We start from the raw sequence: 15,774 nt of genomic DNA on the forward strand, positions 1-15,774 counted from the left end.
AGCATGAGTGATAATGATGGAGCTGGGAACCTCTCTGTGTTCCTGCAGCAGAAACAAACCCCGATGGGAAAACAGAACTTCAAAAAATATAATCACAGAATCTTTGAATCACAGAACAGTTTGTGTTGAAGGGACCTTCCCAGCTCCCCCAGTGCCACCCCTGTCATGAGCAGGGTCATCTTCACCAGCTCAGGTTGCTCAGAGCCCCATCCAGCCTGGCCTGGGATGTCTCCAGGGATGGTTCATCCACCACCTCTCTGGGCAACATGGGACAGACTCTCACCAACCCCAGTGTCAAAAATTTCTTCCTCATGTCCAGCCTGAAGAAATCCATCGTAAAGATTTTCCAGCTACATCTAAAATTCGTGTGGGAGGGTAAATGTGTTGCACATCAATGCACGGCACCCATTTCCATCTTCCCATCAGAAGACAGCTCTCCTGGAGGGCTTGGAGGCAGGTGGTTGATCTATACAACCTTGAAAGCCCTTGCAAATTCATTTTCAAAGAAGTTTGAGCCCAAGTCTCATACAGAGAGCAGGGTAATAAAGCAGCTGAAGCCACCAGCCCCTCTGGGAACGCCTGGATGGCTGATCCAGCCTTTCCCTTGACATGCGCATCGTCCCTTGCAGCGCGCCCTGAAAGCCACACTGCTGGGCCTTCCCAGATTGTGCAAAAACAGATTGATTTTGCCACTCCTTGGGTATGAGAGACGAGCTAAACTCCATCTGCTGGTACATATGAGCTGCCCAGGCCTGCAGTGGGGCGAGCAGCCTGGCCACGTCCTTCCCTTCTCGGCGCAGGTGGCACCGGGGTGGGCTTGGAGCTCACACAGCAGGAGGGAACGGGATTAGATCAGGCTCTGCATCAGGGGATGAGCTGGGAAAAAACAGCCAAGAGAAGAGAGTTGTCAGGGGGGTGATCAGCCCATTTGTGATTGATGGACCCAAACCCCGCACCCGACAGGCGCTGGAGCTCGTGTCGGGACCCTGATCCTCTGCGGGCACTTGGTGGGTGTCCCCGTCCCCTCTTCAAAGACAAGTGAGGAAGAGGAGCCTGGCAGGAGCAGACCTCGGACAGAGTTCTCTTTCAAATAGATTTATGGCACGCAGACTTGGGAATGCCACAAAGTTTTACTTTCAGTGCATAGCTCAGCATCCAAAAAAAAACCATCCCTCTCCCAGAAAACTTCCAGTCAACAGATAACACAATGTGGTTCTGATTTCCTCACCCCCTCTAAATAATTGTTTCTTTTCTTTTTTTCAAAATTTTGTCCCAGGGAAACGTTTCTAATTTAATCCCCTGCATGCACCTTCCTCACTGCCTTTGAATGGGTATTATCTTCCAGCCAGTACTGCAGAGCGGAGCAAGAATTTTTGATTTGAAAAAAACAAAAACCAAAAAGAAAAGAAAAAAAAAGCTTAACAAGCACAAAGCACAGCAAACAGGAATGGCAATGCCGGTCTGGGTTCCATTATCCCTGACCCAGAGGTTGGAAACCAAAAGAAATTAATTAAGTTGGGGATGGGGGAGGCCAGCACCATTTGCTGCTGGTGACCAGCCTGTGAGGGATGCTGGGGGATGTCCGTCACCCATCACCTGTCACCCATCACCCATGCAGGGGGGCACCCTTGGCCCCCGACACCATTAGTGAAGCTGCCAGCTCCCCAGCACCCGCAGAGAGGGACGGGGAGCAGAGCGTGCGACTGAGGACAGAATCGCCTTTAACAGCGACTTCCAACCCCCTGGCTTTGCCAGGAGGACCCCCAGGCAGGACCCTGGCAGAGGTGGGATCCTCCACGGGATTTAGTTGCGTGACCGTGGCCATCCTGGGCGCTGGGAAGGTGCAAACTGCCTTTTTGGGAGGTTCTGTACACATGGACAGCGGGTGCTGCTCGCGGCCAACTCACCTGCGAGAAAATCCCACCCGAGGTCCCACGAGAGGTGAGATGGGGTTGTGGGCCGTGGGACGGGTCTGGCCTTGCTCTGTGCATCCAGCTCCAGGGCTCAATTTCAGCCATGGGAAAAGCAAATATAAATATAATGCTTCTAACGGTGTCTGGCAATGAAGTAAGTGCAGGCAGCAACCGAGCTCACAGAGATGCTCGGCTTGAAGCTGCACTGTTATCTTCCCTGGCTGTCAAGACACAAACCCCAACCCGTGACCAACACTGGACCTCGAGGGACACAATGTGGCCTCCAGCGTCTCCAGCCCCTTGGCAGGATGATAATGGCAGCGAGATGCAGGATCACGGTGTTTGCCCTCGTCCCTCCACACGGTAATCAGAACAAAATGTTCTTCCATTGTTCGCAGAAGAACACTAGCTTCCAAATATTTAGGAAAACACAATCGAGCCATAAATGTTATTTACAATTTGGAGCACCCTATATGTTGCTCCAAGCCTCACAATTAAACTATTCATCTTGGTTTGAAAAAGACTGGGTAACATATAGGAGTTTCCCGGTCCCTGGCCAAGAGTGCTCAGATCTGCAGCTCTGAGCGGTGGGCTCTGCACCTCCGGCACTGTCACCGTCACTACACAGCCCTGGGCACCCCCGGTCCCACCATGTCTCCCACCTCCCGGGAAGGACACGGGAGGGTCCCCCTGCTCCCTCCACCCCACCAGACATGGAGCAACTGGGCAGGAAAGGCAACCGCAAACCAACCCTGTGCAAACGTACCCTGGAATGCACCAGGGCAGGGACCGGAGAGCTGTGCTCCCGCAGCACCAGCTCACCGGGACAGGACGTCCCTCAAACACCTAAGTGCCGTGACACCCACAACTCACCTTATTTATCACCTGTCGCCTCAGCCCCAAGGGAGCTGGCGTGTCCCTGGGAGCCACGTCAGAGCAGGCACTGGTGGGTGGCACCGTGGCTGGGCTGCCCTCCCGGGGCTGCGGCTGTTTGCCCTTTTCAACACTTTTAGAAAAGAAAAAAAAATGAGTGAAGCTCCCTCTGGTTATGCAAGGGCTGTTTGCTTTAAAGCCTTTCCAGAAATACCCTCTCAGTGGTGCCCATTCAGTACAGGCGGTCAAAAAAGAGGGAAGAAATGTGTGAAATGGCATTTCTATGCCCACACCGACGCTGCCCCGTGCCGGGGACAGAGTTACTCGCTGGTTTGCTTTTCCCAGTTTGCACCCCTTTTTCTTGCAAAACCACATTTTGGTACATTCCTACATGAGAGGGGATGGGTTCAGCTGGATGAACCCTGGGGACAAGGACAGAGATGTGGCCACCGCCTCTCCCTCCCACGGTGCCATCGGTCCCCAACAGGTTGGTGGCCCCCGACGGGGACAGCTCTGTCCCCAGCCCTGAGCCCAGCACACAGCAACGCTTTTCGTCTTGCATGTGGCTTGGGATGAATTAGCTCGAGAAGGGTGAAAGCCTCATTGTGAGCTTTCCAGCCACTGGAATTCCTCACTGGGAGGGCCAAGGTGAACATCACTGCAAAACCCCCGGGGGAAAAGTCTGGCAAAGCCCCTTCTGCCCCTCTCCCTTCCCTCTCCTGCTTGGTGGTGCCGGACTGTGCCCGTGGGATGCTCGGCTCCTCCCGAACACCAGCGCCCAGACAGCATCGGCACCAACCTCCGCCAGCTCCCCAAACAGGCGGGTTTCAGCCCCGCTGACAAAAAGCACCAGTTATAAAAATCCCAGGTTAAGCAAACAGGAAAGCACAGCCCCACGTGTCTGCGCCGTCGGGCCCGGGCCCGTGCAAACAAGCCGTGTTTGAGGGCGGTGGGGCTGGCGGCAGACTGAGCGACTCCGGGTGACCCGCGAGCATCAGCAGCGCTGGGGACATGGGACACACAGGCTGCGCTTGTCCTCGGGGCTGAGTCACCGAGCCCACATGGCAGCTCCGGCAAGGAGCTATTTCGGGTTTCTCAGCAAACCTGCGGCTTTCTGCAGGCAGGCCCGACACAACGGGGTTTTATGTGTTACACAGGTTGCTTTGATCGTTTTTTTTTCCCCCTGCAAGAAGAAACGTGTGCAGCAGAACGTGCCAACAAGCCATCGATTATTATAAACTACCCTGGCCAGACGCTAGCTGTTTCAGACGCCATCCACGTTCCTGCTCTCGCTTCCGTCCCATCACTGTGATTTGGGCTCACTGAGGAAAACTCAAGTGTTGGGACAATTTGGGGTGATTTTAAACACAGACCGAGATGAGGTGAAACTCCAAAGCAAACAGGAGGGACAGGGGAAATTCAAGTTGAGGTCCCAGAGTGTTTTCTCCAGCCGGAGGACACTGCCCAGCCCCAGCAACCATCAAAAAATGCAACAGGTTGGGGAGAACAACACCAACACCTACCCTAATTACAGTATTTGTTCACCTTTTTCCCCAAATACTAGAGCTGATGATTTCCAAACAGAGCAGCCTGGCAAAAGGGATCAATCATCAGGCAAGGCTGTGGTGACAAGGATGAACAGAGAGAAACAGAAAGATGAAAAAAACCAGATCACAACAGCAGGTGGATAGGTTGACTAGGAACCTTCTGTATAATATGTGATATGGGAAAAAAATGTGTGAAAAAACAAAGATACAGATAAAAAATACAGAAAGAGGCAGGACATGTCATTTGTAAGGGGGGTGACAGCTCCCCTTCTTTCCCAGCTGGTCCCTCTTGACCTCGCTCATCCCCTCCATCAGTCCCGCGCAGGGTACGGCCAACTCCTGTCTTCAAAAAACTTCTTCAGGCCCTGGAGGTTGACGGGAGGGAAGTAAGGCCCGATCCTCTTCCGAATCCACCACCTCCCCTCACTGGCGTGCTTTCCCCCAGGTTGGCTGAACTTGTACTTGAAGTGTTCCCCTCGGATCCACCTGCAGAGACACAAATCACAGCAGCTCGGGAGGGGCTGGCCATGCTCTTTGGCAGCTGGAAAGGCATTGGACCCCATTTACGGACCCCTGGGAGAGGAGTTTCGAGCTTTTCCATAGTTGGATGGAGAAATGGGCTGGAGGGTGCTCAGCCTGGCTGGTTGCTGTATCCCGGCGCTCCATCCATCCATCAATCCATCCCTCCCTCCCTAGGATGGCCGTGGGCAGCGATGCCACCATCCCTGTCAAGCTCCTGGGCTCCTCTGGATGCAATTTCTGAACGATGCACCAGGCATCGTTGACACTCCCCATGTCCTCCCCACCACCGCTGCACGCTCCGCTTCTCTACAACCAACTTTGAAACAATAACAACAAAACTGTTTTCTGAGAGCAACTATTGAGTATTTCTGCCGAGAATATTTCTAGGTACAGAGCCCAGCTCCCACCCCAGCTCCCCCACATCCCCCTGCCCTGGCCAGCGGCTGCTCCTTCTGCTCCGCAGCTTATTAGCGGGGCTATGAGCGCATCTGTTTTCTGGCCGCCCTGGGAGTTGACAGAAAAGGAGATTTTAAAGCAGTGTAGAAAGAAGCATTCATCAGTCTCGTGAAACACATTCGGAGGCTAACCATGCCTCCAGGTTCGGGGGGTTTGGTCCCGCTTGATGTAGGGCATGCTGACAAGAGAAGGAGTAACACCCTGCTCCTCCAGCGTCGCGGTCCCTGCTCGCAGAGTGCATCGCCGCATTTGCTGGATAAGTTCATAAAATAAGCCACAATATAAAAATGTCAAAGTCATGTCAGTGCTCATTTAAACCTGCTTTGCTTCACTACCAAAATACAAACCCTGCTACTGAGCGGGGCACCGTGCTCCCGCAGCTGCTGGCTCCCGGGGCTGCGCCTGGGGCAGCGCAAAGTTCCTTCCTACTGCTCAAATAATTAGGGACGACTCCGATACATTTGCCATTAGCGCTCACCTTTGTCACACCGATGGGACGCAGGGGAGTTCGCAGACGACCAACAAAACTGCACCCAATTAAAAGGGCTGCTGCAATCACATCTTGACATCTCAATTTAAATCTTGCTGGGTACCCAGACGAGCGATAGAGAAATGATTCTGCTGACAAAACACACTAACGCAGAGCTGTTCATCACACCCATCACCTGCTGCTGACTTGTACCAATCGGCAGTAATTCTGTCTTCTGATTGTCTCCTGGCTGGAAAACAGGACAAATATCTCCCTGTTTCCCTCTCCACTGAGAATGAAGGGGGGATCTGAGGAAGCCCAGACTAAAGCATTTGGAGCTGTACTGGGACAGCTCTAATTTAAACTACTGGCAAGGGCTGGGTGCCAAGGGAAGTGTGGGGACAGAGGTGTCCCCGATGCCGTACCACTCTGTGGCAGAGTCTCCTGGATCACCCCGCTGCACAAACCCGCATCTCAGCCCCGTCCATGAGACCCTGCAGTTGCTGCCTTCTCCCCTCACCACTTCTCTGCAGCTGGCAAAAGTCAAATGGGAGCTGATGTGTTACTCCCAGAGTGTTTACTTCACAGGAGCACAAAATTTAATAAATAGAGCATAACTGAACAGCAACATTCCCGCGGGTCCCGGCAGCCTGCAGGCTCCTGCCCGGGACGGTCAAAGATTTCCAAGCTGTGATGCTCGATTGCTTTCTTGAATTCAAAAAACACCTCCACCTCCCAAAAAAGCTTCAGTAGCTGATTTTATGCCAGTCTGTCTCCTGCTCAAAGCCTCCTTTCACTGGCCACACTGGGACTTTTGGAGGTTTTTCTTCACTAAGCGACTGCAGAGCATCTCCCCAGCGGGACCAGTCTCTACGTACACCCCCACGGGTCTAATGGGGTGTCCCACGCTGAAGGACCTGTCTGCAAACCCCACCTGGCAAAGTTCCAGTTTTCTAGATGAGGATGCAGAGCACAGGGAGCAGGTGACTTGTCTGAGCTCCCAGGGCAGAGCTGGGAGACCTCAGGAGATGCCTCGGGACAAGCACCTTCTCCCCAACCTCAGGGACTGCATTTGCTGGAATGAAAATTCCCTTTGGAATGAAAATTTCCCTGTCCCTTTGGAACGGGCTTGCCTGTCCAGATTAAACAATACCTATCATCTGATTTGCTATGATTTTTCCCATATGTTCTTTGTCTATTAAAGCGTTTGCTATCAAAGGGATCGGCCTGTAAAACTAGAAGCGTGTGAGCATTAAAGCCACCACGTGCAATTCAAGCTGTATTTTTGTGGCGTAAAGTTTGCCCGTCTATCTGACCATGTTTCAGGCTATTTTGTCCAGAGCCTAAATCAATCTGAAGGACCTTTCCATGGCTGCAGCAGCCAACGTGGGCTGAGGACAGAGAAAGTGCAGCAGGAATATGTTGGAGTATCAGAACACCTCTGAGCATCCAAATAGGATGGCAGCATCCAGACACCAAGCTTTCTGTCTTCTCCATCCTTCCTGGGGTCAGGAGCTGTGGGAGAAATGCAGAAAACCTGGAACCTCCAGGAATCTTTCCTTGCAAGGCTCAGCGATATAAAAGCTGCTGAGTTTAATACTCACCGGAGCCCCTCATTTCAGGGCTCAGAGATTTTACAAGCTACCCCAGTATTTATAAGATACCTGGGTGCCTCAGTCCTGACATTATGGGATTTCCCAGCTCCTCCTGTCCTGCTCCCTCCTCTTGGGATTTGGGGAGTGAACATGCCCGGCACTAACAGGGCTGAAGCATTAACACCCCCCAAGTCCATCATTTTGGGGCTCACAGAGTTTACAAGCATCACTCGGAGCACTGGACAACTTGCAACTCAGGCAAGACATATGTATGTGTGGTTGCCTGTAGATTAAGAAACTGCTACAGGTTACAGATCACCTTGTCAGCAATTGCTTTTGTTTTTTGCAACTTCAGGGCTCTGGTAAAGACTTTCTGGGTGTTGGAAGGGATGCACAGGTCTGTGACACTGCTGGCATGTGTGAACCTTGCTTTCTGCTCTGGAGAAATGGGAACATGGAGTCACAGAATCGCAGAACAGTTTGGGTTGAAGGGACCTTCCCAGCTCCCTCAGTGCCACCCCTGCCATGAGCAGGGACATCTTCAGCAGCTCAGGTTGCTCAGAGCCCCGTCCAGCCTGGCCTGGGATGTCTTCTCCAGGGATGGTTCATCTACCACCTCTCTGGGCAACCTGGGCCAGTATTTTACCACCTTCATTGTAAAAAATTTCTTCCTCATCTTCAAGAAGATCATGGGGAAGGTACCTGGCTTTGTCTATGTTAAAAGGAGACTAATGCCACAGGTGGTCACTCATATTTAGAGGAGGCTGAGCCAGACTCATGTTTCAGAGGAGACGGAAAGCTCGGGAAGGACAATCCCAACTGCGGGCAGTTTCCCAGGATTACCGAGCGGACACAAACCAGCAGCTCCTGGGGCAGCACTGGGCAGCAGCCACAGCAGCTGGGCAGGGAAATGGCTCCCGAGGAGCATCTGCTGAACCAGCCGAGCCCAGGACACGTCCCTCAGCAGACACACAAGGGCAAAGGAGCCACTTGAGAGGCAAGAACCAAGATACCGCCAGATAAAGCACATCAGGCGTTTCCTCTCCAGGAGAAGGAAAACCCTCCCTGCTCTAGCAACAACACGGATGGAGGAACAGGAGGTTGGACTAGAAGACCTTTGAAGGTCCCTTCCAACCCAAACTATTCTATGACAAAGCTACAGCCTCGGGGAGGGCAGAATGGCTAAAAATAATCAGCATTATTTTTTAAATGAATATCCCCATCCCACCAGATGCGCGGCAGCAGCTGCGCTGTAGCGCTTTTAAGATTCGATCATATATCAGCCTATTATGACATCTTCCAAGTGTACGTGTTAAAAATTAGCAGCAATATTGGAGTTGTTGGGATGGAGGGCTAAATCTCCTAGACAGCTGTAATTAGTTCCAGAGGGTGCAGCTGTCTCCCTGCAACAGCTGAGGGGTTCAAGGGAAAAAAACAGAGCTGGTGGTTTCTGTTAGAATTAATGGCCTGACAGGGCAAGGCGGGGTGGGAGAGGGAAGAAAGAAACCAAAACATGGGGTGCCTTTTCGATTTGGAGGGGGGTTTTTGTAGTTTCTTTTTCAATCTTGAAGTTCCCCACTCCATTGTAAATCAGGGAGCAAGTGGCAGTGGAAAGTACAAATTCATTACAGGAATGGAGCCTCCATCATCGGCTTTCTTGCTTATTCTAGCCCTGTTAGCAGGAGGGACCATAAATTCATCTTGGCCCAAGTTTGCAGAATAAGGGCAGTTTTATGGGTTGTTTTTCAATGCCATTGACTTCTCTTTCTCCAAAGCTCCTGCAAGGTCTGGCCCTGCAGAGCCGGAGCATCCTCAGGACTCTCTTGGGAGATTCGACTTGGGGTTTATTCCTCTAGGGACAGGCTGCAGCTGCCACCACTACGAGACATGGCTGGAAACCTGATTTTATATCCTGGGAGAAATCCCAATGCTTTGAGACCAGCCATGTCCTCCCTGACAATGCTGAAACATCAAGAGTGTTTATACCAAAAGAAAATCCCTTAAACTTGCACTCAGGACAGTGGAATCATTTCCTTCTGATATCAGACATTGGTAAAGCTGGTGATAAAGGTTTGCTTTCCAATTATATTAGTACCCAGTTTCAAAGACGGACCCAATTTCAAAGCAGTAGATTTCACAATAGCAACATGCTACAATTACACCAAAACTGACAAACGGTTTAATGAGCTATCAAGTTGTAGTAACCTTTTTATAAATACTCTATGTTCACCCATTTGTGGGCGGTTCATCCTACACCTTCTGCCATATGTCCATGGTGACTTACATGGCCTGAAATAACAGGACAAGGTGGCCCCAGGTGTATATAAAGCCCAGTAGCTGTGGCACAAGTGGGAAATAAATGGGCAACTGAATAACAATAATAAAAAAACAATACCAAACTCGATATTCTTCTCGCCCTCCTGCAGCCAGGTGGCATCAAACAGGAAGCGCCACCTCCATAAAGAACAGCACCGCTACAAATTCAGGTCTTCAGCTGCATGTTGGGGCTTTTTCAACAGAGTACTACTATAATTGGAATAAAAGTTCTTAAGTGAACATGATTTAATATCAGAGACACTGAACACTTCAGGTCAAAAATAAAAACCTTTCTGTAGGCAAAATCTGATTTTTGTGTTCTTTTATTGTTGCAGTCTGTTTCCATGACGGTGTGTTAAACTCTTATTAATTTCTCAGCCAAAGCCCTACCGTTCAGATTTATGACGGTTGGTGTTTTATGAACTATCCGCTGCACAATAATATTTTGTAAATCTACATTCCACAAACATCACTGTGCTTGAAGTAAAGCTTCACACTCAGCCAGGCCGGGTGCTCAACAATACCCTCATTTTTAATCAGTCACCTGTTTCTCATTTTAAGTTTATCACACTTGAAAAAATACTATAATTTCTAGAGTTGTAAAGAAACCTACAAACTTTGGTCTCAGAAATTTCATTTCGAAGGCATTAACTCATTTTGAAAGTCCCTTGGCTATTTAAGGTGTAGAGTTTCCATTAACAGAATAAACTCCGTGGAGTATGGAGCATAATGTTCTTATGGAAAACAGTCCCTTCCCCTAATTATTTAGTCTAGCAGGGAATGAAAATAATTAAGTCTCAAAATTCCCTTTAGAGTGGAGGGGGCGGCGGGGAAATATGGTAGGAAAATTAGCTTCTTTTCCACGCAGCTACCGAAGGGAGCGGGGATGCCCTTACAAAACCATCCCAGCTACAACCACCCTGAATTACCTTTTTATTTCCTGGTGTTACTGTTGAAGGCTTAAATTTAAGGGTTTTGTTCACAACTAAAAATGAAGTTATAACAAAAAGGCGAGGGCTGTCTTCATCCAGCACTCAGGTGAAGATTGCTGGGTTCAAAACATGGCTAGATTGTCTAGATTTAAAAAGTAAGTATTCCTCTCACTGCCTCTTCTGGCAGTTTTTGCCCCCAGATCGCAGGGTGCAGATCAATCACCAGCTCCCAGCCATGGTCGCCGGCCCCGCTGGAGCCTCAATGTGCAACAAGGGGGTGTTTAAAATGAAATAAAGAAAAGGTGTATTTGAAACTTAAAGGAAAAACAACCTCAAACTGAGCAGGCGAGCCCGCCCAAGCAGAATTAACTGCGGGTGAAAAGCCGCTGTGCCTGCGCCAGCCACGAGTGTCAACCCAGCAGAACTGGGACGGGGCACAAAAAATGGGGGAAAAAAAGGCAAGTGATCACTTCGGTTTCCTTGTGCAGGCGAAGCATTAACAGCAAACAGGGAATAACCGCAGGAATGTAAATGGCAGCAGGAACTGGTGAGTGATGGGAGAGTCCAGCGCAGCATCCGACCCAGACCCAGCACGCCGGGGGGGGGCATGGGGAGCACCCACCCGGCTCCAAATATCCGGGGTGTTGGGATTTGGGTTGCTAAACCCAAAACATGACCCACAGCCCGGGATCCACAGTGAAACAGGGTGTTGGATTTTGGTCTGAGCCAAAATGAGCATTTGTAAATCGTTATTTTTATTTTACGCCACCCAAAAATACACTTAGACCCATGAAAACTTTTAAAGTAAAGCTAATGCCAGAGTGAAGGCAGCTGACACATAAAACCAGCGCTGGATCCTGATCTTTTCCTACTATAAAATAGCTGCTAAAGAGTGAAAACAGAGTCTGTGCTGTGGTTAAACCAGGGTAACGCATGAATCAAACCCTGTTCACAAGATCTATAGCGGCGTGTGCTCAGCTCAGCATCCACGCTGCTGTGTCATTACCTCCTGGACCTGCCTGCAGCCCTCTGTACGCTCCGCAATCGTTATCCTGCAAAGACTAATGAAGATGAAGACTTGCTTTTAGTTTTGCTTTGAATTACTGAACGTTTCACATCCTCACTTGTTACAGAATACCATAAAATAAACCTATTCACCACCTGGAGTGATGTAGCATTACCTGGCAAAATCCCTCTTCGTTATTTCCCTTTTAAAAAGAGTTCCTGTGTTCAACTACTTTAATCCTTTTTAACACCACTGATGCCAGAAAGCACAGCAGAGACACAGCCTGTTGCTGGCAAAGTCTTGGAAGGCAAGATATAATATATATTTTCTCGATTTTTTTAATCTGTTGCGGTGTCTTGTTTTCAGGCTGAGTCACAGTGAGTACCAGGAGCAACACTGACGGCATCAGGGGACACGCGGTAATAAACAGCTCTGGGATTATCAAATGCTTCTGCTGCTCCGTGAACCGCCAGAGCCGTTTATTGCCAGCAGCCACCAGTCGGTCACGGCTTCTGGCACCTGGGGACACCTCATTCAAACGGGTGACTCAGTGTCTAAGGGTTCCAGGTTCTGCTAAAACCCCCGGGGGTCAGCCAGCACTTCTAGGTTGCTTTTTGTTAATCAAAACAAAAATAAAGCAATGCAAAGGAATGCCCTGCAATGAACGCCACTTGGTGTATTTACAGCACTGAGATTCAGGGACAGGAGCAAAGTTTGGTGAAACTCGGTTGCTAAACCCACCCAAGATGGAGCTGCCATGGTGCTGGTTCTCCGGTTGCTCTTCCAGCTCGGTTTTGCCAATGATGCCCCAGCACCATCCCCATGACCCAGCTCCTGCTGCATCCCAGTGGGTGAGTCCTTGCACTGGGATGGATTTCTGCCCACTGTGAGCTCTGGCATTCATTAGTGGCCTAATGAGGTGCCCACCACCTTCACCACGTGGGGGATGGGGCTGCACCGTGCCCCTTCCCTGGCCATCAGAAAGGTGCCACATCTGTGGGGCTGTGCAGCCACCAAAAAGGGGGTGGCAGGGAGCAGCCGGGAGGCCCCACTCACTGTCACAACCTCCAGACCCTACTCTGGCTGATAAATGCACGTGCAATCAAATGAAGGTCCATAAAACCCAAGCAAAAACACAGCCAAGACGGGAACACAACCCAAAGCAAAGAGGTTCCACGTACTCCTCTCAACACCACCAAGCCAACCAGCTGATCCTGCAGCATCAGCGTGCTGCTCCTGGCATGGAAAGCCAGCCCTGGCGCAGCTCATCACAGCTAAAACCCTGCCATAAACATGATTAAAGCTGCATCTCTACACAGCAAGGGCTGTGCCGCTCTAACCCAGCACGACTTTTGTAGCAATAATTAATCGAGGTTCCCCAGAGCCCTCCTGGACCAGGGCCAGGGTGTCATTATTTGTGTGTAACAGATCTGCTATGCAACCCGACAAATTGCGACACCATCCTGTAACATGTCCTGACCCATAAACCATCGTTTACGGGAGCTCTGGTGCAGCTGTGAGTCCCTGGATCCTGCCCCACGTGCCGCTGGTTCGCTCTGCGACGCTGCACCGACTGGGGAAACGGCTCTCAAGTGAGAATATGTGCAAAACCCCCAAAATAACTGTTCTTACAGCCGGCTCGGCTCCTGTACCTCTATGTTCCCATCAGCCTGGATGGATGCTCTGATGAGCTGCCTGTGCAATATGATGGGGTGGGATGCCTGGGGAACCCCAGAAATGAGACATTATTAGAAATATTATTAGAAATACTCAAATATGATGGTGTGCAACTCACTTAGTGGTTATATTCCAAGCTGTGCTCCTGCTCTGTTTTTTTTGCAGACTACATACCAACATACATTCAGCTCAGAGTATAAACCACCCTGGGTTTATATTTTATACCATCTTGGGATGTGTAAAGCACCTCGGAAGAAGCGCTTTGGTAGAAGGTGGAAGTTGTTAGTGTCTGAGCTGGAAAAGGAGTCTCTGCTCAGCAGGTTTGGGGGATGTGCTGGGCTAAAGCTGAAAATCATCAGCAGGGTTCAAGAGGAAATTCATTTCACACGGGGCTGTGAACCTTCATCCTTGTTTGCAGTGCATCCTAAGAGCCTCAAATGGAAAATATTAGCAAGAGCATAATATTACTTGAGTTGATCCAAAATTCCCTTAAAATGTTTTCTCAGCTAAAAATAACTTCATCAACAAAATAGACGCTTTTGTGAAAAATTTTCCTTTTGTAGAAAACCTTGGGGTTTTCATCTGTGCCTTTCGCTTGCTGATGTTTGCTTTGTCTCTTCATTGAAACACAAACACTTCCAAGACAAGTGTCCACACAAACAATCATTTCTGCAGGACTGTTTTGTCTTTGATCTGAGCTCGCAGGATGACCATGGCAAAAAGTCCAAAGCTGATGGGCAGGAAACCACTTGAGCAGCCATGATTTCTGTCCAAGAGAAGCACCACAGAGCCCTTCACCGACCTGCCTGAGGACAGGCCAACCAAAGGGTCCTCGTGTCCCCACTGGGAAGGCGCTGAGGTGCTGAGAGCACCAGCTCTTCATGGTATCCTCAGAAAACGCACGACCTGGGTACCAGCAAATACAAACCCCAAACCATCAACAGAAACCATGTCTGCCCATCCCAGATAGGAACAGCACAGAGCCCGGGTGCTTCCAGCTCCCTTGGCAGAACTTACCGTGGGGGTTCTCTGCCCGCGAACGGGTTGGTGGCCATCAGGGACAAGGTCTCCTCTTCCTGTGCCAGCAGCTTCCCAGCCAAGTGGATGATCCATTCGTTCTGCTCATAGGTCTTGGGGAAGGAATGAAAAATATAAACGTTAGGCACTGCTGGGCCTGCTGTGTAGTGTTATTAGTGTTACAGACTTCTACGTGGGGAGAGATTACAATTGATTTGGGTAGCAAACGATTAATGTCCTGATGTTGCAAGGAACAGATCCTGTGGGACCCAATGCCTTAAAGTCCAGACTGAGACCTTCCGGCATATGCAGGGAGAGCTTTTGACTTTACAAGTATCTACCCTAGCTGGAGGTGTTCTTGCCTCTTCTGTCCCCCAAATACTTGATTTTAATCATTTCTTTTAGCAGCAAGCTCCACAGAGGAACAGTAACATCACATTTTGAAATGCCGATCTGCCCATCGTTTTAAAGCAGGCTGCTTTCCCCTGGCGTGTTACCAGAGAGAAAACAGAAGAAACTAACTCTCTATTCCTCATTCCTTTCTCTTACTTAGTTTAATCTAATCTATTCTCTTTACACCCCATGCCATACCGTAACCCTGCAGCCACGCGAGCTGCAGCAGCAGAATTTGCACTTTCCTCCCTCCACGACTCCTCGCATCTCCTGCTTTTCGGACGGATTCTTGCTGAGGCTCCATAAGAAGCATTTCCCCTTCTGGTGACTTTCTGTACTTTATCCTTACATGAAGATTTCTTTTTCTTCCTTTTTTAATGTGCACCTAAATGGATTTTTTAATGCAAGCAGTAGGGGACACTGTGGGAAAGCGAAAGCCGGCAGCTGTACCTGCAGGCCTGTGACTAATGCAGAACATCAAGGCAAAGTTTCTCTGCAAATCTTTTCTAGTGATAAAGTTTGTTATTTCCGTTGCTAAGGGAAACAGAGGAGAGAAAGGAGATGGAAAACACCAAACGCTGGTGGAAAGGCCCATCAAGCGGCAGCTCTACCTTGCAGGGTTTCTGACCCAGCGCTCATCGCAATTTCGAGGAAAACCACAGTTATTTATCTTTTTAAAAAGATTACTGTCCCCATCTGCCTGCTTCCGTCCTGCCCCACCACGCGGCTCGTCCTGCCAAGGGCTTGACCATGTCATGTTTCATGGGATGACTCACGTCAAAGCTCCAGCCACCCCGAGCCACTCCGTGCCCCTCGAGGGCTTGGGGATGCCCGAGGATCCTCGGCTGTGAGCAAGGACACTGCGAGAGGTGTCACAGCAATGGCAGATCACATACCGTGAGTCAGAGCTTCAGCATCCTGTGCCTCCCTGCAGAGCCCACTTTAAAGCGCTCTGTATGATTTCAAGTGCTGTTTCTAGGAGGGCCTGGGAGGCATGAAGGTTCCTGGGTGCAAACTGGGGAGAAGCTGGAGAAGAACAGCAACAGAAATCACCAGAC

At 50.0% G+C, this 15,774-nt stretch overlaps 1 protein-coding gene across 5 annotated transcripts in view; it reads right to left on the reverse strand.

Annotated features, from left to right (window-relative positions):
• Positions 1-4,474: 4,474 nt before the first annotated feature.
• LMF1 (lipase maturation factor 1) overlaps positions 4,475-15,774 on the reverse strand; it is a 180,574-nt gene continuing 169,274 nt past the window's right edge. For 4 of the 5 annotated variants that reach the window (XM_005504541.3, XM_065031272.1, XM_065031273.1 and 1 more), the window contains 2 exons: positions 14,324-14,436; positions 4,475-4,819 (listed from right to left, as the gene is read on the reverse strand). In XM_005504541.3, coding sequence (XP_005504598.2) covers positions 4,645-4,819; positions 14,324-14,436 — 288 coding nt within the window. In that variant the 3' untranslated portion in view covers positions 4,475-4,644. Of the gene's footprint in view, positions 4,820-5,789; positions 5,930-14,323; positions 14,437-15,774 lie in introns of all 5 variants that reach the window. The other variant, XR_010466377.1, reaches the window with a different exon arrangement.

The sequence above is a fragment of the Columba livia genome, chromosome 15 (assembly GCF_036013475.1).
Source record: "Columba livia isolate bColLiv1 breed racing homer chromosome 15, bColLiv1.pat.W.v2, whole genome shotgun sequence".
In the NCBI taxonomy this organism is placed as follows: Eukaryota; Metazoa; Chordata; class Aves; order Columbiformes; family Columbidae; genus Columba; species Columba livia.